Source organism: Marmota monax, unplaced genomic scaffold (genome assembly GCF_021218885.2).
Source record: "Marmota monax isolate L192 unplaced genomic scaffold, Marmota_monax_Labrador192_F-V1.1 WCK01_AAM20220418_F8-fsc00051, whole genome shotgun sequence".
NCBI lineage: Eukaryota > Metazoa > Chordata > Mammalia > Rodentia > Sciuridae > Marmota > Marmota monax.
In genome coordinates this window covers 12,960,590-12,982,739 of record NW_026695202.1, presented here as the reverse complement: position 1 = coordinate 12,982,739, position 22,150 = coordinate 12,960,590, and the positions used below count along the sequence as shown (strand labels likewise).

The 22,150-nt window shown below is 44.8% G+C and overlaps 1 protein-coding gene across 1 annotated transcript; it reads left to right on the top strand.

The window, feature by feature from the left end:
• Positions 1 to 83: 83 nt before the first annotated feature.
• On the top strand, positions 84 to 22,150 carry Desi1 (desumoylating isopeptidase 1). Its single transcript, XM_046429491.2, has 6 exons — positions 84 to 404; positions 12,960 to 12,981; positions 13,797 to 13,866; positions 16,666 to 16,775; positions 17,401 to 17,523; positions 19,709 to 22,150. The coding sequence occupies exons 1-6, from the start codon at positions 317 to 319 to the stop codon at positions 19,800 to 19,802; spliced, it is 507 nt and encodes a 168-aa protein (XP_046285447.1). The 5' UTR covers positions 84 to 316; the 3' UTR covers positions 19,803 to 22,150.

Here is a 22,150-nt window from a genome sequence, read left to right as displayed (position 1 = left end):
GAGCGGAAGCCCCGCCCCTTTAAGCCACGCCCCCGGCGCCCTCAAGACGGTACGCACATGCGCGAAAGTGTGTGTCCCGCCCCCGCCCCCTCTTCAGTACGGATCCTCCCAGTCCCCCCTCTGTCACCTCACAGTAGTCGTTGCCAGTAGCGGGTGTGGGGGCGCGAGCAGCGCAGGGCGGCCTCTCCCCCGCCCCTCAGGCCGGGCCCGGGCTCGGTCCCCCGGCTCCCTCCTCTCCCCACCCCCGTCGGGTACGGGAAGGTCCAAGCCGCTGCCGGGTGCCCGAGGGCCATCGTGGCCGCCGCCACGGGTCCCAATGGAGCCGCCGAATCTCTATCCGGTGAAGCTCTACGTGTACGACCTGTCCAAGGGCTTGGCCCGGCGGCTCAGCCCCATCATGCTGGGTGAGGGGGCTGGGGTCAGGTGGGAAGGAAGGCAGGAGCCAGGCAAGAGGACGCCGGCCGGCCATGGTGGGGGAGAGGTGGGCATTATTCAGGGGGAGACGCAGGGCCCAGAGGTTGGAAGGAAAGGCGGGGTGGAGAGGGATGGGTCTCGGTTTGGGCTCGCAGAGCCCCGTTTTCCCATCTTCGCGTATGATCCAGGGAGAAGGGATGGGAGTCATGCCCTACCCATTCCTGGGGCTTGGAAAGAAACGCAGCCCACCAGGGGCCCTTCGATTAGGGGTGAGGTAAGCCAGCTAGATCCTGGCAGGTTCCTCTCCTGGAAGCCCTGTACACTCTTCTTTCCTTGGCGCGGTGTAGGGAAGGTGAGGATGCCTCCCGCGTGGTGCCCCTCGTGGTGAAAGGGACACTGCGGAGGAGATTCTCGGGTGGCCCTCGGAGAGCCTTCCCTCCGTGTCAAAAGTAAACTCCCTCTGCATCTCTGAGGTAGATGAGAAGGAAGAACAAGAGCTGCACAGAAGGGCCCAACCATCTCCCCCAAGGTAGAGGTCAAGTCAGGTTAACAAGAGCCCGAACTTCAGAATTCACAAAGTTCGGCCTGGCAATGCAGTCTTCTCTCAGCATTTTCAAAGTTAATTGCTTTTGTACTGGGGAGGAATTGGATGCTGTTGTATGAGTAAGGATTAGTAAGGAAAGTATTGCAATTGTGCCCCGTTAAACTACGTTAATGCTGGGAGAAAAAGTCAGCGCTTGTTTCCGTGTAGATCAAACCTCATTTCTATCCAAATACCAAAATGTCTTGTGTCACATAGAAATTGTCAGGTTTGTAATTTCAGGTAATAATGGGCAGGAAAGGAATTCAGGAATTGAAAATTTAACAGTTTGGGCAACATCCATTTAAATGGCTTGTGTTTCCTGGCTTCAATGGAGACATTGGAGAAAGATTTGATTTATCTCTGGGAGGCAAGGGGGCAGAGGTCAGGAAAGTATGACTACTTGCATCTTTTCAATGTCCTTGAGTTTTTATTTTATTTTATTTTTATTTTTTTTTAATTTATTTATTTTAAATCTTTGGTGGACACAACATCTTTGTTGGTATGTGGTGCTGAGGATCGAACCCTGGCCGCACGCATGGCAGGCGAGCGCGCTACCTCTTGAGCCACATCCGCAGCCAGTCCTTGAGTTTTTAATGTGTCATAGTGAGTTGAACTTAATCCCTCAACTCTAGGCTAGTGAGTGGTTTCTATATTTGGCTTCACATCAGAATCATCTACAGTGCTTGTAAAAAATATAGTTACCAGTCTGGGATATAGCTCAGTGGCAGAACACTTAGCATGTACAAGGCCCTGGGTTCAATCCCAACACTACAAAATAAAACAAAAACAAACAAAACCCTTTTATTTTCTTTTTTTTTAATTTTTTTTTTTTTAGTTGTTGATAGACTTTTATTTATTTTACATGATGCTGAGAATCGAACCAGTGCTTCACACATGCCAGGCAAGTGTGCTACCTCTGAGCCCCAGCCCCCAAACCCCTTCATTTTCAACATACGTTGTTAAATGAGATAAGAAAATAACTAAGATTAAAACAGTTCTTTAAATGTGCATGTGTGTGTTTAAAGCAAAGGATATACATGTGCTTGCTTAGGAAAATACTTATCTGGAAGTATACAGAAGTTGGTAATAGTGGCAGCTTATGGAAAGAGGAACTTGATGAAAGAGGGTGGGGGGAACCACAAGTGCTTTTTCTTACTGTTTGAATCCTGTACTATGTATACATATTATCTATTTAAATTAAGGAAAGTTTTAAATATATGGATTCTAGAGCCATACTTCAAGTACTAAATCAGAATTTCCTGGAGTTTTGGAACATAAATATGTATTTTTATATAATTTTTATTATTTGTACTGGGGAGGGATTGGATGCTGTTATATATGTACTTATATTACATATAATTTTTAGGTAGCCAACCCATTCATTATTGGACTGAAGTTGTTGAAACGAGTAAGGTAGGGCTAGGAGTATAGCTCAGTAGTAGAGTGCTTGAGGCCCTAAATTCAATCCCCAGCACTGAAAAAAATAATAAGGCAAATTCGAAAGTAAAACTAACAAAGGCACAGTTTGAGGAAGGTGCTAGATTATATAAATCAAGTTCTAACTAAACTTTTTGGAATGAAGCCATTTGTTTAGTTTGCTCATAGTGAGGCAACACTTAGATACTGCCTAGATCTGTAAATAAAAAGTCTCTCCCTTTACACTATATGTTTTTGATCTGTTACTTTTTAGTTTAAAGGGACCTTAGGGATCATTGTTTCATTCATTCAACAGATATTTGAGTGTCTACTATGTCCTGTGTGTTAATTGAAGATGTTAGAATGAACAATGATGTTGTTCACTGCGGTAGAGATAGTTTGTGTGAGAGACATTAAAAATAAGCACATATACAAGCATAAAATAAATAAAAATTGTGATATGTGCTGTGCAGGAAGCTAACTGGGTAATGAGATTGAAGATAACCAGAGGTATTTTAAATAAGGATATGAGGTAGGATGAGGAAGAAGTAGCCTCTGGAGGCCAATCAGAGAGTCACAGTAGTGCAGGTAGAAGAGGAAGCAACCTGCCAAGGCCTGGAGGCAGGAGAAAGTTCAGAGTCCTCCTGGTACTGGAACTGAAAGCAGGCCTTTGTAGAGTACACTGGGTGAAGGGGAAAGGGCCATAAGTGAAGGTGAAGTAATAAACCCTTTTAAATAGATGTGAAATCCTAGGAAGACTCAGCCAACCAGGGCAACTTTACTACTTTGGCACATCCTGTTACAATAATGTTTCTGAGGATATCACCTAACTCACATCACATCTAACTCTTCTTTCTCTTTGCTCTTTTTTCATGTTTCTTTTAAACCTTTTGGAAAAAATAACAGCAAAACTAATAGCTATACTTTCTAAAGTTGAAAATTTACACAGTGATCGTTGCTTTGCTGGTTTATCCCATTAAGATACCACTAACCTTATATATAACCTGGATATATCCCAGTTTTGTTAGCTTCCATATATCGATTTCCCATTCCTGAATATATTGAAACTTTAAAAAATCAATTTATTTCCTGATTTTTGTAAGAATTATAGAAGTATATTAATAGCCATGAGAATTTACAGTGGGCTGGACCCTTTGTTTCTGAGTACTTTGCATGTGTTAGAATCTTTACCATATCTTTGTGAGAGAGTTCCTGCTCTTACCTTCATTTTTCAATTTAGAAGCCTCAGACAAAGGGAGTTAAGAAATTTGCTCCAAGTCACACAGCTGGTATGTGGCAGAGCTAGGTTTTGAACACAGGCAGTCTGAGTTCCAAAACTCATGTCACTTTGCTCTACCGTCTCTCTACTGTGTAATGTGTTCCCATATGATTGGTATAAAGTGGGTACCTTGTTAAAGTATCTAAAGACAGCCAAATGTTAAATTTCAAAGAGGAAAAAAAATCTAGGTTCAACGTGTATGTGCCATTTGTAATCTTCTAAAGTTATGATTGAGCTTCCTAACCTACCTTTTTGCAAATTAAATTCATGTGACCTTAACAGCAGAGCCCTGTCATGCTTCTGTTGAGAGCCACAAGACTGCGGCATGCTTCAGTTACGTTAGTTCCCCATTATGTGAGATCTCCTCCACTCTATTACAGTTCATGATCAGACTAGATAACACTCAGTGAGATTCCCTGAAATCATGTGGACTCCAGAGATTTACCCTGTCCTGTTTTTAGTCTCCTGGAGTTGCCTCCCAGGAAGGTATTCCTGTTCCACTGTTCCTCACTGTCCATGAAAATGATCTCACAATTATCCTTAGCTTTCTTATTGAGCAGATAGCCTGATTGCAACTTTTCCCCCATATCACCATTTGCCTGATATAATTAGCTATTTTAATTGTACTTCAGTTCTTCCTCTTAATAATTTTAGCTGCTCTTTAAATTTTTATGACCTCTTTTTGTGCTGAAGTACATAGAGAGAAATGCAGAGGTTTGTTTTTTAATTGTGCTAAGAGGTACTTTGTTATATTCTGATCTGAAGTCGTGTGCACCATACATCACATTTATTTTACGTTACAAGCTCATCTCAAAACTATTCCCAGGTTTAAAGACCTGGGGCCATAGAATATATATATGTATGTCTGTCTGTCTTGGCAGAAAGTAATCTAATAAATATTTTAGATTTTATTCTATGCTCACTTCCTTGCTTAACTCTGCAGTATGAATAGTAATAGGAACTCTGTCCTTTGGGAGTTAATTTTTCTAAAAATAATGTATGTGCACATACAATTAGATAACAGTATAAAGTAGATTATGATTGATGCCAAAATGAGTGGTGCAGCTGTTTCAGATGTTTCAGCAAAGAGTCTCAAGCCCCTGAAGGGCAGGGAGTCTATCTCACAGAGATTGGAGCAGGTGCCCAGTGAGGCTTCATTGTTGTTTTATGGGTGTGCACACGCACTAGGTGTACACTCTACCACTGAGCTCCATCCCCAGCCCAAGTAAATATTTATTAAGGGAATGATTAAGGTTTGAAAATTAGGTAGATACTTGGGAAGCTAAAGCAGAAGGATAACAAGTTTGAGGCCAGACTTGGCAATTTAGCAAGACCCTGTCTCAAAAAAGGGCTGGAGATGTGGCTCAGTGGTACAGCTCTCCTGGGTTCAATCCCCAGTGCTGAAAAAAAAAAAAAAAAAGAAAAATTAAGTAGAATGTATTGAAATCTGAGGGAGGTTTTTTAATGGTTTAATGCCATCTATTGTGCTTTGTTTTAGATTTTTATTGTTCATTGTGTGAACTGTTTGATAGCCACTGAATGAATGAATTTAGTAATCCTGCAATTTCTTTATGGCAAAATGGAAACAAATGTGGCTTACAGGACCCTGCTTGTTCCTGCTCCTGCTTATTTTCTGTAGCCTTATCTGTTACCACCTCCTGCTTAACACTCAACACTAGCCTTCCTCAGCTGGGCTCTGCAAGGGAATTGAGCACTGGAAGAAACTGACTTGAGTGAGTGTTTCGTCAATTCTCCCATAAGTACCTTGGAGCACCAGGGCTTCACCCTTGCAGAGCCATATCAGAGAAGGGCTGCCACATACCTAACTAGACAGACGGCCTCAGGGTCTCATTTTCACCTCTGGACTTTTCCTAGGCTGTTCTCCTTACCAGGGGTACTTCATCTCCCTATTTCTTGTTTGACTGACTTCTGCTTATCCTTGAGGTCTTAGCTACAGTGTTGCTTCCTCCAGGAACCTTTCCCTGACCCTCCAGATCTTGCTCATGTGTCTCTGATAACATCCTGTATATTCCTTTAGAAGCATTCATCATGCTGTTTTATAATTGCTTGTTTTCTGACCTCCTCCCACTGGACAGGAAGTTCTATGGGCACAAAAGCCCTCAGTTGTATCCCTACAGTCTGGCACAGTGCTTGGCATTCAGTGAACTTTACCTGGGCAAATGGTGCGAATGCTGCAGGCCTACCCCAAAACATCGCTGCAAGGCAGGCAGTAATTGAGGGGACCCTCTCAGTACTGAGGAAAAGAACTCACAAGTTATTTTTTATCCTAGGAAAGAATCCTGTATTGACAAAGAATGTTGGGCTGGGGATGTGGCTCAAGCGGTAGCGCGCTCGCCTGGCATACGTGCGGCCCGGGTTTGATCCTCAGCACCACATACAAACAAAGATATTGTGTCCGCCAAATACTAAAAAATAAATATTAAAATTCTCTCTCTCTCCCTCTCTCTTTAAAAAAAAAAGAATGTCAATACGTTTGTTTGGTATTGGGGATTGAACCCAGGGATGTTTTACCACTGAGCTACATTCCCAGTTCTTTCTATTTTTTATTTTGAGACAGGGTCTTGATAATTTATGAAGGCTGGGCTTGAACTTGCAATCCTCCTGTCTCAGCCTCCTTGATATCTGGAATTATAGGCATGTGAAAGGTTCCTGGAGGAAGCAACACTGTAGCTAAGTCCTTAAGGATAAGCAGAAGTCAGTCAAACAAGAAATAGGGAGATGAAGTACCCCTGGTAAGGAGAACAGCCTAGGAAAAGTCCAGAGGTGAAAATGTGATTTCTTTTCTTTTTTTTTTTTTTTCCTTGTACCAGAGATTGAACCCAGGGGTGCTTAACCACTGATCCACATCCCCAGCCCCTTTTCATATTTTATTTAGAGACAGGTCCTCCCTGAGTTGCTTAGGGCCTTGCTAATTTGCTGGCTTTCACAATCCTCTTGCCTCAGCCTCCCAAGCTGCTGAGATTATAGTCATGTGCCACCACTTCTGGCTCATGTTGATTTCTTGATGATTTTCTAGATTCCTTTCTCTGCCCAAAGGAGGGGCAAAGCCTTCTGCTAATAGTCATTTTTATTTATATATATATATATATATATATATATATATATATATATATATATATATATATATATATATATAAAATATTGGCTGCAGAGGGCTACAATGACAATGAAAAGTTATTATGAGAGGCTCCTGCCCTCGGAGACGCATCACTGTTACCTATACTTTGCACTTCTTAGTAGGCATTTTTTTTTTCTTTGAGATTCAACCAAGAGATTTTATTGGGGGGCTGCCTGAAAGAAAGGAGAGGCAGAGAGAGAAGAGGAGGGCAGAAAGAGGGAGAGAAAGAGAGCAGAGAGAGAAAGAAGAGGAAGAGAAGTAGGCATTTCTTTAACACCAGCACCAGGTGCTGGCCCAAAACCAGCACTTATATCTATATGCACAAGGTACATCCATCTCAGTCAGTGAGGTGGGTGAGTGTTTCTCTCCTTGGCTTTTTTAAAAATTTAATATTTTTTTTTATTTGTAGATGGACACAATACCTTTTTTTAAATTATTATTTATTTATTTTTATGTGGTGCTAAGGATCAATCCCAGTTCCTCCCACATGCTAAGCAAGTGCTCTACCTCTGTGCCACAACTCCAGCCCCTCTCCTTGGCTTTGATGCAGCCATTTTTATAATAAGTAGGAGGCTGACTAATGCAGACTTCATTCTACATTCTCTTATTCATGATGAAAAACAGGGCTGATGTCCATGTCTTCCACTGGTTTTCTGTATTCATACTTAATAGACTTCAAAATGAGTGCATTGTATGTGCCAATAGGCCTGGAGATGCAGCCATCTGACCACCTACTCTGCAAGTGGGAAATCATCTGCTTCTATACTGTGCCAATATCCATAGAACCTAGTTCAGGTCCCAAATGGCCTTGGGCTCTACTTCAGTCTGAAAATACCAACCCCTCTTCACCTACTCTAGTCTGGCCAAAAAATTTTAAAAGTCAGTTCAGTCCCACTTTCCAATGCCTGTCATCCTGTCAAAGCCATGGCCCTCATTCTTTTCCTCCCAAAAGTAGGCTGACTGAGCCTTCTTCCTATGCTCCTCCAAAAGTTCATCCTCACATGTGGCTTTGTCTCATTTTCGTACTGGACAAACCATGCATCTTTTCTCACCTCTTTGTAAAATGATGTTAATAAATCTTAGCCCTACCTACCACTTAAAATGTTGTGAGAATAAGGATAATCATGAAGGTCTTGAGATGAATTAATAAAAGAAAGAATGCATAAATGAGAGAATTTTTTTCTGTAGCTCCTATCACAATTCTGTGATGAGGATTTTTTGTTTTTGTTTTTGTGTTTGCAGGGGGGATGGGGGGGGTTTGTTTTGTTTTGTTTTTTTTACTTTGAGATGAGGTCTTGCCATTTTGCCCAGGATGGCCTCAAACTCCAGGGCTCTAGGGATCATCTCCTGCCTCAGCCTTCCAAGTAGCTGGAACTACAGCTCACTTCACCATGTCTGACAGAGTGGATGAGGAAAAGTGAACCTTGATGCAGCCAAATAACAAGAAAGTATAATGTCTAGCTTATAGGCAAATTTAGTGATGGATACAGAGAATATAAAGGAGAGTAAAGTAAGGACTTGTTTTTCAGGTATAAAATACCTGATAGGATGATCTCTAAGGCCCCTCTTCAAATTATTGTAGCAAGATCTATCTGAGCTGATGCATCTGTCATTGAGTGTGGTTACCTGAGGGGCAGTAGCTGACCCAACTGGAGCACAGTATGCCAGGGTTGCAGTCATTTGAATAACTAGCCAGGGCAGCCAAGATTAGGGATAAGAACTGTGGCCTCAGTGGCACTGTGTAGCAGCTAACAGCGCTGACTAAACTGAATAGAATAGGTCATCTCAGCAGATGTCCATGTAGCATCTTTAGTCCAGGTACTTTAGGTGATGGAGGTACAGTGATGTGTAAGGAACTGTCCTTGTCTTTGAGGTAGCTGTAGTCCAACTGGAGAGAAGGACACAAATAGGAGAACAGCTATAAACTTTTGAATTATAGCCAGCCATGGTCATGCACATCTGTAATCCCAGCAACTCAAGAAGCTGAAGCAGGAGGGATCATAAATTCAAGGCCAGCCTGAGCAACTTAGACCATAAGCAACTTAATGAGACCCTGTCTCAAAATAAAAAAAATAGAAAGGGTTGGCAATGTGGCTCAGTGATAAAGCCCCCCTGAATTCAGTCCCCAGTACCAAAAACAAAAGCAAAAACAAGACTGTGTTTGTGGAGAATGCCAGCAGGTCTCAGCACTGAAGGCCTGAAACATTTCAAAACTTCTCATGGGTGCTGGTCCAAAGTCCCCTGGCTGCCCTGTGCCCTCAGGCTTTGCCTCATTCTTACTTTGCCATTCCTCATCTCTTTTAACCCTAGAAATGTTATGAAGCAGACATTATTGTTATGCCTGCCCAGGGCTGAGGATGTAGCTCAATGCAGGGTGCTTGCCAGGCATGTGTGAAGCTTTGGGACTTCCCAGTGTATCCCTGGCACTGCAAAAAACTAAACAGCACTGTGGGATAGAACTTCCTGCAGTGATGGAAATGTTCTAGACCACATGTGGCTCTTGAGTTCTTAAAACATGGTTAGTGCAACAGAGGTGCTCAGTTTGTGCTTTTATTTAATTTTAATGTTAATAGTGACGTGTGGTCGGTCAGTGGTTACTATTAGCTTGAGCTTAGAGTCCCCAGCTTCTTCAGGACCTCGTGTGATCCAGCCTCCACTACCTGTCTTATCTCTGCTTTTCCTCTCTTCACACCCTAGTCTAGCCCCCTCTGGCTTCCTTTCAGTCCTTCAGATATACCTGGTCTGTCCAGTCCCTGAATGGCTTCTCCCCTTACCCACTTCAAATCTTGGCTCAGATGTCATCTTTGCAAAGAGGCCCACCCTGACCATCCCTCAACTCCCTGTCTCCTCTCCCTCTTCTTGTCTTTTTTCCTATACACTCACTATTGCTAACATGTTATGACATTATTAGTAGTATTATTGACCCTCCCTCCCCTCACCTGTTAAGTGTCATGAAAGAGTTTTTTATCTCCTTATTTGCTGATGTATTCCCAGTGCAATTAATAGTGCCTGAAACATAGTACTCACTCAATAAAGATTGGCTCACTCATAGGAATCACACCTGGCCTGCCTACCCAGACCTATGTTCTCAATCACTGCATGTTTTTTCCTCTTGGTGAGTGCAGTATTTTCTCACAGTGTATGAGAGAAGCTTCATTTGAAAGAAACACAAGAGAAAAACAAGTGTCCCTCATCTGCCCAGTACCACTGAATCATACATGTCTTAGAAGGAAATAAACAAACCACAACTTAGACAACAGCTGTTTTATAAATTGCAGACCAGAAGACTGTATCAGCTCTGTTTAAAATGTAGTGTTAGTCCTCCCACTTTACTTATAGTACTATAACAGGAAGAGGAGACTTCAAGAATCGGGAAAAGAGTGCTTCCAACCTCACGGCTAGTAGAGTCCAGCGGAGCCCAGCAATGGAGAGATGGATACTACCCTCCTCGGCATCCAGTCTGGTTCTGATCAACTTCTGGAATTTCAGCTCGGTTTGGATAAGGGCAGAGTCTGCCCTATAAAAACCCCACCTCAGAAACCCACGCCAGGATCCCTCCATCCATTTGTGGTCTTGTGGGCCAGAGCAGCAGATTTCTTAGTGAAAAGGAAGCTGCCTCTGGGATTGGAAGACCAATAGAAAGAAGAACTCTGGCATATTTCATTTTTCTTTGTTATTCCATTTAGTCTGCCAAGACTTTAACAGCCAAGAATGAAATGTTTATACATAAAATAGAGCATTTCATAGTAATTCCCTGGATGCTGAAATCGTTAGAGCTTGCCTACCCATCCTGAAGAACTCATTTTTTTTCCTAAGAGTGAAAGGAGTAGGATTTACTCAAGTGTGAAGAATAGAAACACAGGGCTGGGGTTGTGGCTCAGGGGTAAAGCAGTTGCCTGGCATGTGTGATTCTCAGCACTGCATATAAATAAACAAGTTAAATAAAGGTTCATTGACAACTAAAAAAAAATTTTAAAAAAAGGAATAGAAACAAACAAAAGACTAGAAATAGAATTATTGTAGGGGCAAGAGGGGACCCAATATGGGTGGCCCAGGAGAACTCATTTTATCTATTGGAAGTCTTTTTGTTTGTTTGTTTGTTCTAATTAGTTATGCACGATAGCTCTTTTGGAAGTCTTAACTCCTTTCCCAAGGTCATTAGACCTATGATATCCTCTATCAGTTTTCTACGTACCACCTACTGATACTTCACATACATTATTATCGGTCACAACTCTATATTGGAGAAGCCGAGGCTTAGGAAGGTGGCCCAAAGTCCACCATCCTTAACATGTAGAAAAGCCAGTGTCTGAACCTATTGGGTTTTCTTAGCCACCTCTGAGGACAGAGTGTGAGCCACCATCAGCAGGTCCTCATGGAGAGGCTGTGGCACCTCCTTTCTCATACAGAGAAGAAATTAGGTTAAAGTCGTATTATTTAAAAGTTTCCTAGGGACTGTGGGTGTGGTTCAGTGGTAGAGCATTGGCTTAGCATGCGCAAGGCCCTGGGTTCCATCCCCAGCATTAGTCATTCAATCAAAATAATACCTTAAAGAGCTAGATATTTATTTGAAATCTCATAATTTACCTAAGAAAGGGAACAACAATGTAAAACACCAAGAAAGAAACCCAAGCATGGGGCTTTCCTTTCACACAGTGCTTTAATCCTCTAGAGAGCCACAGGGCACACAGCAAAGGTGGCACTTAGCAATCAGTAAGTGACTGTATGAGCTGGTAGCCCCAGTAAGTGGGTGAGTTTTGCTCATGTCCCCATATCCTTCGCACCTTCCCCTCCCTCCTGTCACTGTGGTGCACTGACCTCCCGACTCTAGCCTGCTCTCTCCCTTCTTCCCTCCTGTTCATCTTCTCGGCTGCAGCTACAGTTAATCTTTTAAAAGTGTGGGTGCGGTCACAGCGCTCCCCTGCCAACAGCACCTCCATCCAGGCCACCCTGCCTTGCCGCAGCCCTGCTGGCCACTCTTCCTCTTGTCACCATCAGTGCGTCCTGCCCTCCAGGGCCTCAGTCTTCACAGCTGTACCTTTGCTTGTACTCTTCTCTCTGGCAGAAACGTCCAGCCCTGCCCCTGCTCGCTCATGGGTTGAACTGAAGCTCACAAAGGTAGTTTATCTTTATCTTTATTACACATAGCTCCTAATTTTACCACTATTATAGAGCTTATCAACATTGTGTCTTAGTTAATGATTTACATGTCTCCTTCCACTTGACTTTGAGCTCCTTAAAGGCAGGACAGTAATCTGTGTTTGCATTTCCACACCTAACTTACTGGCATACAGAGGTATAGAATAAATGTGCATTGGGCTGGGAGTGTGGCTCAGTGGTAGAGCACGTGCTTAGCATATATGAGGCCCTGAGTTCAATCCCCAGTACCAAAAGAATAAATGCACATTGACTATTAAGATGCATATATTTGCCAAATTTGGTTCCATTATTTTCTGAAGGATTTTACCTCAGTGAAGAAATACTATCAGCTTTTATTGTTTTACTCTAGTCTTATTGTAGCAGAGACAGAAATTAAAAAGGCAAAGTTGAGCTGGGTACCCAGCAACTCAGGAGGCTGAGGCAGGAGTTTGAGGCCAGACTGGGCAACTTGGTAAGACCCTGTCTCAAAATTTAAAAATTAAGAGGGCTGGGATGTAGTTCTGTGTTAAGTCCCCAGTACTGGAAGAAAAGGAGAAAAAGGCAAAGCTGACTTAACCCCAAAGGCAAAAGAAGAACAGGCATAAAACTGGGATACACTTAAGTGTACCAGCAGAATTTTTTTTTCTCTTGGTACTGGGGATCAAACCCAGGGCCTCATCCATGCTAGGCAAGGCTCTATATCACTGAGCTACACTCCCAGGCCCCCAGCCCTTATACCATTGGGGTGGGTGGGTTGGTTGGTTTTAATCTTGCTTTCTGGTAAAGGATTCTGGTTACTTTTCAACTTACTAAACAGTGCACCCTATCATGACCTGAGGACGGCAATGGAGGAGAGCTGAATTCCTAGAAATTTCTCCCAGGAGACTTCTAATAGGTTCCTCTGGGTTTGAGTGCCCTTCTAAATTTACTCAGACTGAGGAGCCATCTAATCCAATCCCAAGTGGCTAAATCTCTCCTTTTCTCCACAGGGAAACAACTGGAAGGCATCTGGTGAGTCGGGTGGGGCCGCTCAGTGGACTGCTTTAGGAAACTGCTCAGCACTCTCAGCTTCAGGCCCCGCCTGTGGCTTCCAGCTTGAAACCCAACCCTCTGCCTCCTATACCTCCTAAAGCAGCCGTTCTCCATCAGGGTTTTTTGCCCCTCCACCCCCACCACTGGATGTTTGGCTGTGTCCAGAGACATTTTTGTCGCAGCTAGGGGGAGGATGCTACCAGCAGCTAGTAGGTAGAGGCCTCAATGCCTCTCAGCATTCTATAATGCACACACAGGACAGCCCCTACAACCAGGTTTATCCACCCCTAAATGTCAGTAGTGCTGAGGTGGAGAAACCCTGACCTGTAGCCCCAGCAGCTCTCCACACCCACAAGTGCAACCAACTGTGGATTGAAAATATTGAATCTGTATTGAACACTTGCAGGCTTTTTTCTTATTCCCTAAGCGATAGAGTATAACAACTATTTTCATAGAATTCACATTGTATTGGATATTATAAGTAATCTTGAAATGACTTAAATTATACTTGAGGGTGTGCATAGATTCTATGCAAAAATTATACTTTTTATATAACAGACTTGAGCATGTGTGGATTTTGGTATCTGGAGGGAGGGGGGTGTTCTGGAACCAGTGCTCATGGACACGGAGGGGCAATCATATTTATCTTACTTATACCATTATTTGGTTAGTTTCATAAGACTAGTCACCACAGTCACATCCTTGGGCAGAAATTGTTCTCATAGCAGTATGGTGCTTGCTTTTTCTTGGATAAGTTTCCCTTTTCTGGCTCACTGTGTCTCTCTGTGTGGCAGGCACACCTCCATAGTTGTGCACAAGGATGAGTTCTTCTTTGGCAGTGGCGGTATCTCCAGCTGTCCCCCGGTGAGTGTCTTCCCCCACACCCTGACCTGCAGTCTTGGGTTCCTGTGAGGACCAAGAATTTTGCTTTTACTATGTACTTGGCCTCTGGCCTAGTGTATAGAGGCCTGTGGTGTAGCCTCATAAAGACCTTAAGACTCGTTCAGGGCCTGGGGATGTAGCTCAGTGGTAGAGCACTTGCCTAGCATCCAAGAACCCTGGGTTTGCTCTCTAGCACCACCACCAAAAAAAAGGCGAGGGTGGTTGGGAATTATTCAAGAAAACCTTGCCCTTCTCTTTGCTCCCATCTCACCTGTGGGTCCTTCCTTCTGGAGCTGCTTCTGTGTCTCCACAGGGAACTATGTAAGCTCCTCATGAGCTGAGATTGGATTTTACCCTTATATCCCATCACAACATAGAACCTGGCTCACAGTAGGAATCCCATCCATGTTGAGCTGAACAGAGAGGTAAAGTGACTTGCTCAAAGTTACACAGCCAGTAAGCAACAGCAGTCCTAGAGCTCAGGTCTCTCTTATTCATACCCCAAGCCCTTTTCCAGAACATTATTTTAAGAGATACCTGAAGGTGATCACAGGAGGTGCTCAAGCAAAGGAAGCACCCATCATTCTGAGTCTCATAAGTGGAAAGCCATTTTTTTTTTAATCCCAATTTGTTATATAAGACGGTAGAATACATTTCTTTTTTCTTTTTTTTTTTTAAGAGAGAGAAAGAGAGAGAATTTTTTAATACTTATTTTTTAGTTTTCGGTGGACACAACATCTTTATTTTACATTTATGTGGTGCTGAGGATCGAACCCAGCGCCCCGCGCATGCCAGGCGAGCGTGCTACCGCTTGAGCCACATCCCCCGCCCAGTGGAATGGATTTCAATTCATATGACACATATAGAGCACAGGTTTTCATATCTCTGGTTGTACGAGGGAAACGCTTCTTGATCTCCTCTCTCCTCATTTCTCCAGAGCTTTCACCGTAGTCCGGGCCAGCCTCATGTCTAACGTGTATTGTGGCAAGAGCCTCCTGAGCTCCTTGTGTCGCTTGTTCTTCCTCACTGTCCTCCACAAGGGAGGCAAAGTGATGTTCTCAGAGTGAGCATCGAATCCTGATATTCCCTTGCATTAACCAGAATTCTCCCACTTGCTCTTGGAATAAAACTCAGAAGGCTCAGCATGGCTCCAAGGCCCCCTGTGCTCTAGCTTGTCTCCCTCTCAGCCAGCCTCTTTTTGGGTTGCACTCTCCCCACCTCTGCCCACTTCTCATTCCTGAGGCACCCATTGGACATTTAAACCGGTACTCCAACCTTTACCTGCATATTACTCTTCATCCTTCAAATCTGAGCTCAGTGTCCCTTTTTCAGGCAAGTCTTGCCTGACCCCTCAGAAGGGGAAGGTCCGTCATATATTCTAATGGCATTTTGTACTTTCTAAGCACAACCATTATTGCAGTTTATAATTATACACTGGTTTATGTTTTTATCTGCCTTCCTGCTGGACCATAAGTCCCGTGAGGGCAAGAATCTCATATCCCCAGTGCCTATCTTAAGGCACAGTACATCGAAAATTCTTCACATGTGTGAATCATAGGAGGTCATGGTGACCCCTTAGTCTCTTACCACTCTGAGAAATTATCCTCTGACTACCTGTCCTGTTCACCGTGCCTTCTCCTAGAGCAATGTCCACTATATAGAAGGTTCTCGGTAGCTATAAATCATGACCTTTTCAGCAGCTCTGTTCTGGGGTGTTCTCCCTTCCCAGATCTGTCCTCATCCATTTCCTGTTACTTCCCCTTTGACTGGCATCAGTCTGTCAGCATCCTGTGGCACTGACTGAGGGTTTTCTGTAGGTGTCTCAGGCCAGCAGCTCTCCTGTCCTATGACCATCTGAATATTAGCCTCATAGTTCAAAACTGAACTAAGTTGTGGAAATACTTGCTAACCTGCCAGATTTCTCACAGTCCTTCACATTTTCACACTGTTACAAAGAGCATCCAGTATGTCACAGGAGAAACTGGCTGTATTTTGCTGAAACCAAGGCATGGAAAGCTGGCCTTTTAGGTGTGAGCCATTTCTTGTATTCTGTTCTGTCCTCGTGATCAGGCATGTTGAGGACAAAATGAGACTACAAATACTGGGTTTCTCTCTCTTTATCAACTGGATGAGTGGATTGCATAAAGTCGGACCTCAAAGAGGACCAGCTTCCCAGTCCCAACAGCAGCAGGAAGCCCGACGTCTTAGCTGTGCTGCTAGCATGTGACAGTTCAAGGTCCAATAGGAAGCTCTAAGCCACTGTAATCTTGATACAAACAGGAAATAATCCTCTTCATCTACCCAGAGGGCTCTGAAAGTCAAATAAGAAGTTGGAGCAGAGTGCTTGTGGTTTTCTGCAAGGGACCCCATTTAAAAAATTCAAGCAGGGCATGGTGGTGCATGCCTATAATTCCAGTGACTTGGGAGGCTGAGGCAGAAAGTTTAAGGCAATCATGGGCTAATAAGGACTAGAAATATAAGTTAGTAGTAGAGCATCTCTGGGTTCAGTGCCCAGTACTAAAAAAAGGTAAAAATTTAAAAATGACCAGGGATGTAGCTCAGTGGTGGCGAGGCAAGTGTATGCCCCTGGATTCAATCCCAGAACCCAGGGAGCAAAAACAAAACCGAGGACTGGACGGGGGACAGCATGGAGGGCTATAGCTCAGTGGCAGAACACTTGCCCAGCATGTGCAAGACCCTGGGCTTGTTCTCCAGCACTATAAAACAAAAAACAAAACAAAGATTGTGACTTAATGGCTTTTTTTGAATTGGCTCTTTTAGGGAGGGACATTGCTTGGGCCCCCAGATTCTGTGGTTGATGTGGGGAGCACAGAAGTCACAGAAGAAATCTTTCTGGAGTACCTGTCCTCCCTGGGGGAGTCTCTGTTCCGGTGAGTGAAGGTGGGGTGGGAGTGGTGTCTATCTCCCTGACTAAATAGTCAGCCCCTGGGGGGCAGCCACTGTGTCTGTCCTGGAGCACTCAACACAAAGCCTGGTCCCGTTGTTACTAAATGAATATGAAGAGAAGGCATAAAAAGAGCCCAAGGTTGTTGGCGACAGATACTCTACCCCAGCATACTTTCTGCTGAAACTTTTAGAGGAAAGATGGGCTGTTCGTTCCTGCTGATGAAAAATCAGTAAATGCTGTTCTCAGCCTCTACTGGCCAAGTGCTTTGTCCTGAACATCAAAAGCAGGGTTTGTAGCTGGATTGGGATGAAATGCAAACGTAAGCAGATTTTCTCTTAAGAAGCTTTAGTCAGTTTAATAAGAGTTGAATGCTACTGCTCTGCTTGTGTGAATGCAGACTCCAAAACTGCAGGAGCCACATTTTTTAGTTCATCCTTCTAACTTGGTTGTCAAGGTCCAGTGGGGCAGAAGGCACTATCCTTGGCATGAAGGACCCTTGCAGTCCTCACCCTCAGCTGTGCTCACCTTTCCACTTCCTGGTTTGAGTAGCTTCACATCGATGCTTCCTGGCTTTCTCATCCATTTCCAAATCTTTCTTACAATGCCAGAGGTGAAGCCTATAACCTCTTTGAACACAACTGTAACACCTTCAGCAACGAAGTGGCACAGTTCCTGACTGGGCGGAAAATCCCTTCTTACATCACTGACCTGCCCTCGGAAGTTCTCTCCACGTAAGTTGAGCTCTGTCTCTGCCCTGCCTTGGCCAACCTTGAAAATCCCCACTCAGTGCCCCTCCCCTGCCCACATCTGCCTTCCCTACTGGCAGCAGAATCCTTCCAACCAGGCAGACCTGTCCTGACAGCAGGTTCTACCACCAAAGGCCACCATTCTCCCCACCTGCTAATGCACACCTGTATCATGTTCACCCTGCTTGAAGTTAGACCATGGACCTGATACAACTGCACAATTTAGAAACCCACTTCAATATTTGGACAAAATCCTGGCACCTATCTTTCCCATCATGCACAAAGTGTGCCCTCCCCTGCAGTGCCAACTTAAGTGCAGTGTTGGGTAGATGTGGAGAGAGGTCTGAGGAAGAGCAAGGTGGCTTATTTCACGACTGTTGTTGCTTTCTTCCATTGCCCCCTGACCACTTTGACTCCCTCAAAACCAGGTTCTGGGCTGGGGGTTCAGGAAGTACAGCACTTGCCTCGAAAGCACAAGGACCTGGGTTCAATCTCCAGCACTGCAAAAACAAAAAGACCTAGTTCTGCTTGCCCATGAACAGTCCTCAGTAGTTTTTTTGTCCTATTCAGTACTGGGGATTGACCTCAGAGTTGCTTTACCACCGAACCACATCCCCAGCTCTTTTCATTTTTTATTTTGAGATAGGGTCTCACTGAGTTGCCCAAGCTGGCCTCAAATTTGCATCCTTCCTGCCTGAGCCTCCTGGGTTGCTGGGATTGTAGGTGTGTGCCACCACACCCAGCTTCACTAGTTGTTTTCTTCGAGGACACTTTTTAGCTCCTCTGCCTTGATGTTGTCCCAGCCCTGGAAGGCTTGTGGGCCACCATCCATGGAGTGTCATCCCCTAAAAGGGCATACACCTCCAAAGCCATCCCACCTTCTCCCTCCCTTTGCTGTTTACTGGTTCAGGCAGCCCCTGCCTGCTCCCGGACCATGTTTATTTATAGACTCAGTTTCTCCTGAAGTAGGGTCCTGCGCAACAGGATGTTTAGCCAGCAGGTTTAGCCAGCTCCACAAGGTGAGCCGTTTTTCACACCTGGGTAGAAACCTCTCACGAAACACTTGCCTAGGAAACAAGACTGCTGAAAAGCCCCAGCCTCCCAGCCTTGGCCCTGACCTCCTGTTCCTTGGTGGGTATGTGCAATCCCACAGCCTTGCTGATGGATCTAGGTTATGGGGCCCTGAGCAAACTTGCATAGCCGGAATGTTCTTGCTGTTATTATTTGATGGGTGGAGTTCCTGGACTTTCTGAATTAGGGTTGATGTTTCTAGGTTTCATCTGTTTACACTTTGGAGTACTTATTCCCTTGAACTTGGGGATGATTTTCAAAACAGCAGCACCACTGGAGAAAAAGCCTGTGCTTGAGGTGTGTTGTGGACCACCTTATTTAAGGGTGTAATTACCATGAAAAGCCTCCAAACTCCAGTATTTGCAGTGACTTTTCCAGCTAAGTTACTAGGAGAGAAAGCTTAGTGTCCTTTAGAAAATGACATCAATATCTTCTGGCAACTTGGCCACTTTTTTTCTGAATATTCCCTGGAAGACTTTAGTTCCTAGAAGAATCTAGTTGTGTGCCATTCTCACTCCTGACTTTATCTTATTCAGATCTTTTTTGTTTGTTCATTTCTTTTTAGTTATTCATGACTCTTTATATTTTTTTCTTTTGCCTCAGTTTCCCTGGTTCAACCTAATTTTTACTTTCTTCTTCACAAAAATTAAAGACACACATACATCAAGTACAGAAAAGCTGTAGTTCCCTGTGGATAGGCAGCCTGTTCAAACCATAGCTCACCAGACCTTAGAGCCATGGATAGCAAAACTGTAGTACCCACTAAGGAGGGGCCCCCACTAGTGACAGCACAGAGCAGGCTCCTTGAGAGATGCCCTTTGTATTAGTCACCTTTCCATGACTGTAACAAATACCTGAGATAAGCAGCTTATATTAAGCAAAAGTTTATTTGGGCCCAGTTTCAGTCCAGAGTTGCTTTGCCCAATTGATGTTGGGCTTGCAGTGAGGCACCATGGCAGGAAGCAGAGAGAGGAGGAGGAGAACATGGGCCCCTCTGTATCCAAATCATAGCCCTGCTCTTGCCAGCACCCACTTCCACTGTCTGTCTGTGGGCAGACCACACCCAGAGCCCACCCAGCTCTTGTCTGTTTCCCCGCAGGCCCTTCGGACAGGCACTCCGACCGCTCCTGGACTCCATCCAGATCCAGCCTCCTGGAGGAAACGCTGTGGGCAGACCCAATGGCCAGAGCTAACAGGACTGCATGGGACCACCCGCCTCTCCAGGGCTTTTCCTTTTTAAACAAAACAAACCCTACCAGATTTCTATTTTATAATTTTACATCAGAGCTAACAACCAGGGGACGGCTTTTTAAAATCCCAGGGAAGGAGATCGTCAGGCTGCATGTAGGACAATGCTGCTAAGAAACAGAACAAAATGCCACCCCTTCTAATAGTATTATACTAATTTATTAAGGCTGTCTTGTCTGTGAGTTCACTTTTGACGCTGTTTCCTAAGCGTCCTCCACACTGGAGAAACGGAGGGGATTTGTTTAAGCAGAAAGCAAGAGGCACAGTTTGGAGGAGCCCCAACCTAGAACCTCCTTCCAGAGAATACCCACACTCCACCCAGGTTGCCACACCTGTGGGACCCAGGTGAGTTTTACAACATCGTGACCAGAAGCAGTTACTCTCTAGTGGTTCATGTACCAAAGGATTTGGTACACTTGGGACCAGTTGCAGGGTGACTAACCCAGCCTAAGTGAACTCTTTAGCTGCAGCTCCCCGACCTTCCCTCCCCTGTCCCAGCACATGGGGCCAGGGTTGGAGCAGCTAGAGCCTCAGGATCTCAGGAGAGTGACAGCAAGAAAACAGGATAAAGCCATTCCCCCTTCCACCTGGACTGATCGCAATTTTCTGCCATCAGTTTTGGAAAACCTGCCTTGCTGTCCACCACAGGGCTCTCTCCCTCAGCATAGCTGACCGACGGTCATAGCTGAAGGTCCGGGCTTGTGCAACAGAGACCCAAGCCTTCTGTCTGCAAACAATGATGAAGGTAATTTGCAGTCACTTAGAACCACCCACCCAGACCGATATGCAGTATTCAGCTGGGGACCAAGGGGATATGATTCCCTGCTCTAGGAAGATACCCCTGATGTAGAAAGAATAATGATGCAGAATCACGGTGGCAAGAAAATTTAGAATTGTTTCCAATAGGAACTTTTACATTATCCTAAATATGTTTTGAAGGCACATGTCATTTCCATTGTCATTCTGGCTTTAAGGAGGCCTGGTTGGAGTGTGAAGAGGGCATTTTCCTAAAGACTTGCTGCTAGAAACTCATGGGCAGGGAACAGTCTGGAATCCTGGATCTGGAGAGGCTCTCAGACTTCCTTTCTTTACACAAACCAGTGAGTGAGGAGAAAGGACTCGGCTGCCAGGTGCCTAAGTCGTGGCTCTCCCCCTTGGGTCCCTGCCACTTCTAAACTTGAGTTCAATTGCTCCTTCCAGGGCAGGCACCTTTCCTCCCTGAAAAGCTGCTGCTCACCCCTGGCCCCATCCCCACCGTCTCTGCCATTAGCCATAGCAGTTGGCATCATCAGGGTCTCAGCTAGAGGAAAAGATGTCATTCTGCCTTAGTATTTGCTGTGATCTGACCAGGGCCATGTCCAGCTGGGATACCAAGTGACATTTGGAATTTTAAGATTAGAGGCCAAATGAATGAGCAGTTTCATTCTTCTCAAAACCCACTGAACTGCTGGTAGATGTAGATAAATTGCAGTGGAAACCAACAGGGATTCTTTAATATTGATTCACTTGTGGAATTGGCCCAGGAAGAATGGGTGTCCGAAACTGGGTTTCTTCTGGGCAGGTGGCAGGTTGGTCTCGGCCATCACCCTGCCTCCCACCAGTTTGCTCTTCAGCTTGCCTGGCCCAGAACTCCCTCTTCCCAGTTCCTGCTCCAGAGCTGTCTTCTCTATCTGGAGGGCAGTGGGCTGTTTTCTGCCATGTCCAGGCTCAACTGGTTTTGCTCCTTGCAGCAGGTCACCCTGAGACCCAGAACTATTCTGAGTTCTTCTGAGTGGCTCCCCTGAGGGAATTTGAGTCATTTGATTCCTCAAAAAGCCCCCCCTTCATGCCCAGCAGCCATTCGTGCCAATGAGGGGAGATGGAGGGGTGAGCAGTCTCCCAGAGCTCTGCAGGAGGCAGACTCCCATCCCCCTCTGCAAGCCCCACCGTCACTCTCTGTGGTAACCCAGGCCCAGGCTAGGACCCTAGCACCATCCTCCCCTCTCTCTGTCTATCCCAGAACCTCAGGGGTATACTTGTGACCAGCTAACTCCATGTGGGCATGTACAGGCAAACAGAACGGGAGATGAGTCATGTCTTTGTGTTACACAATGGACACCTCTGTAGACGTCCATTGGTTTTAAAGGGACAGAGAAGGAAGAGGGATGAGGCCATTCTCCTCTCCCAGAAATAAAGCTTGTACCTTCGAGATTCCTTTATGCCCTTGAAGTCAACTAAAAATTGTGTCTAGTATGGAGGTGTCTGCTGGTTGACATTGGTGTTTTTTCTAACGCAATAAACATTTCTGCCTGCT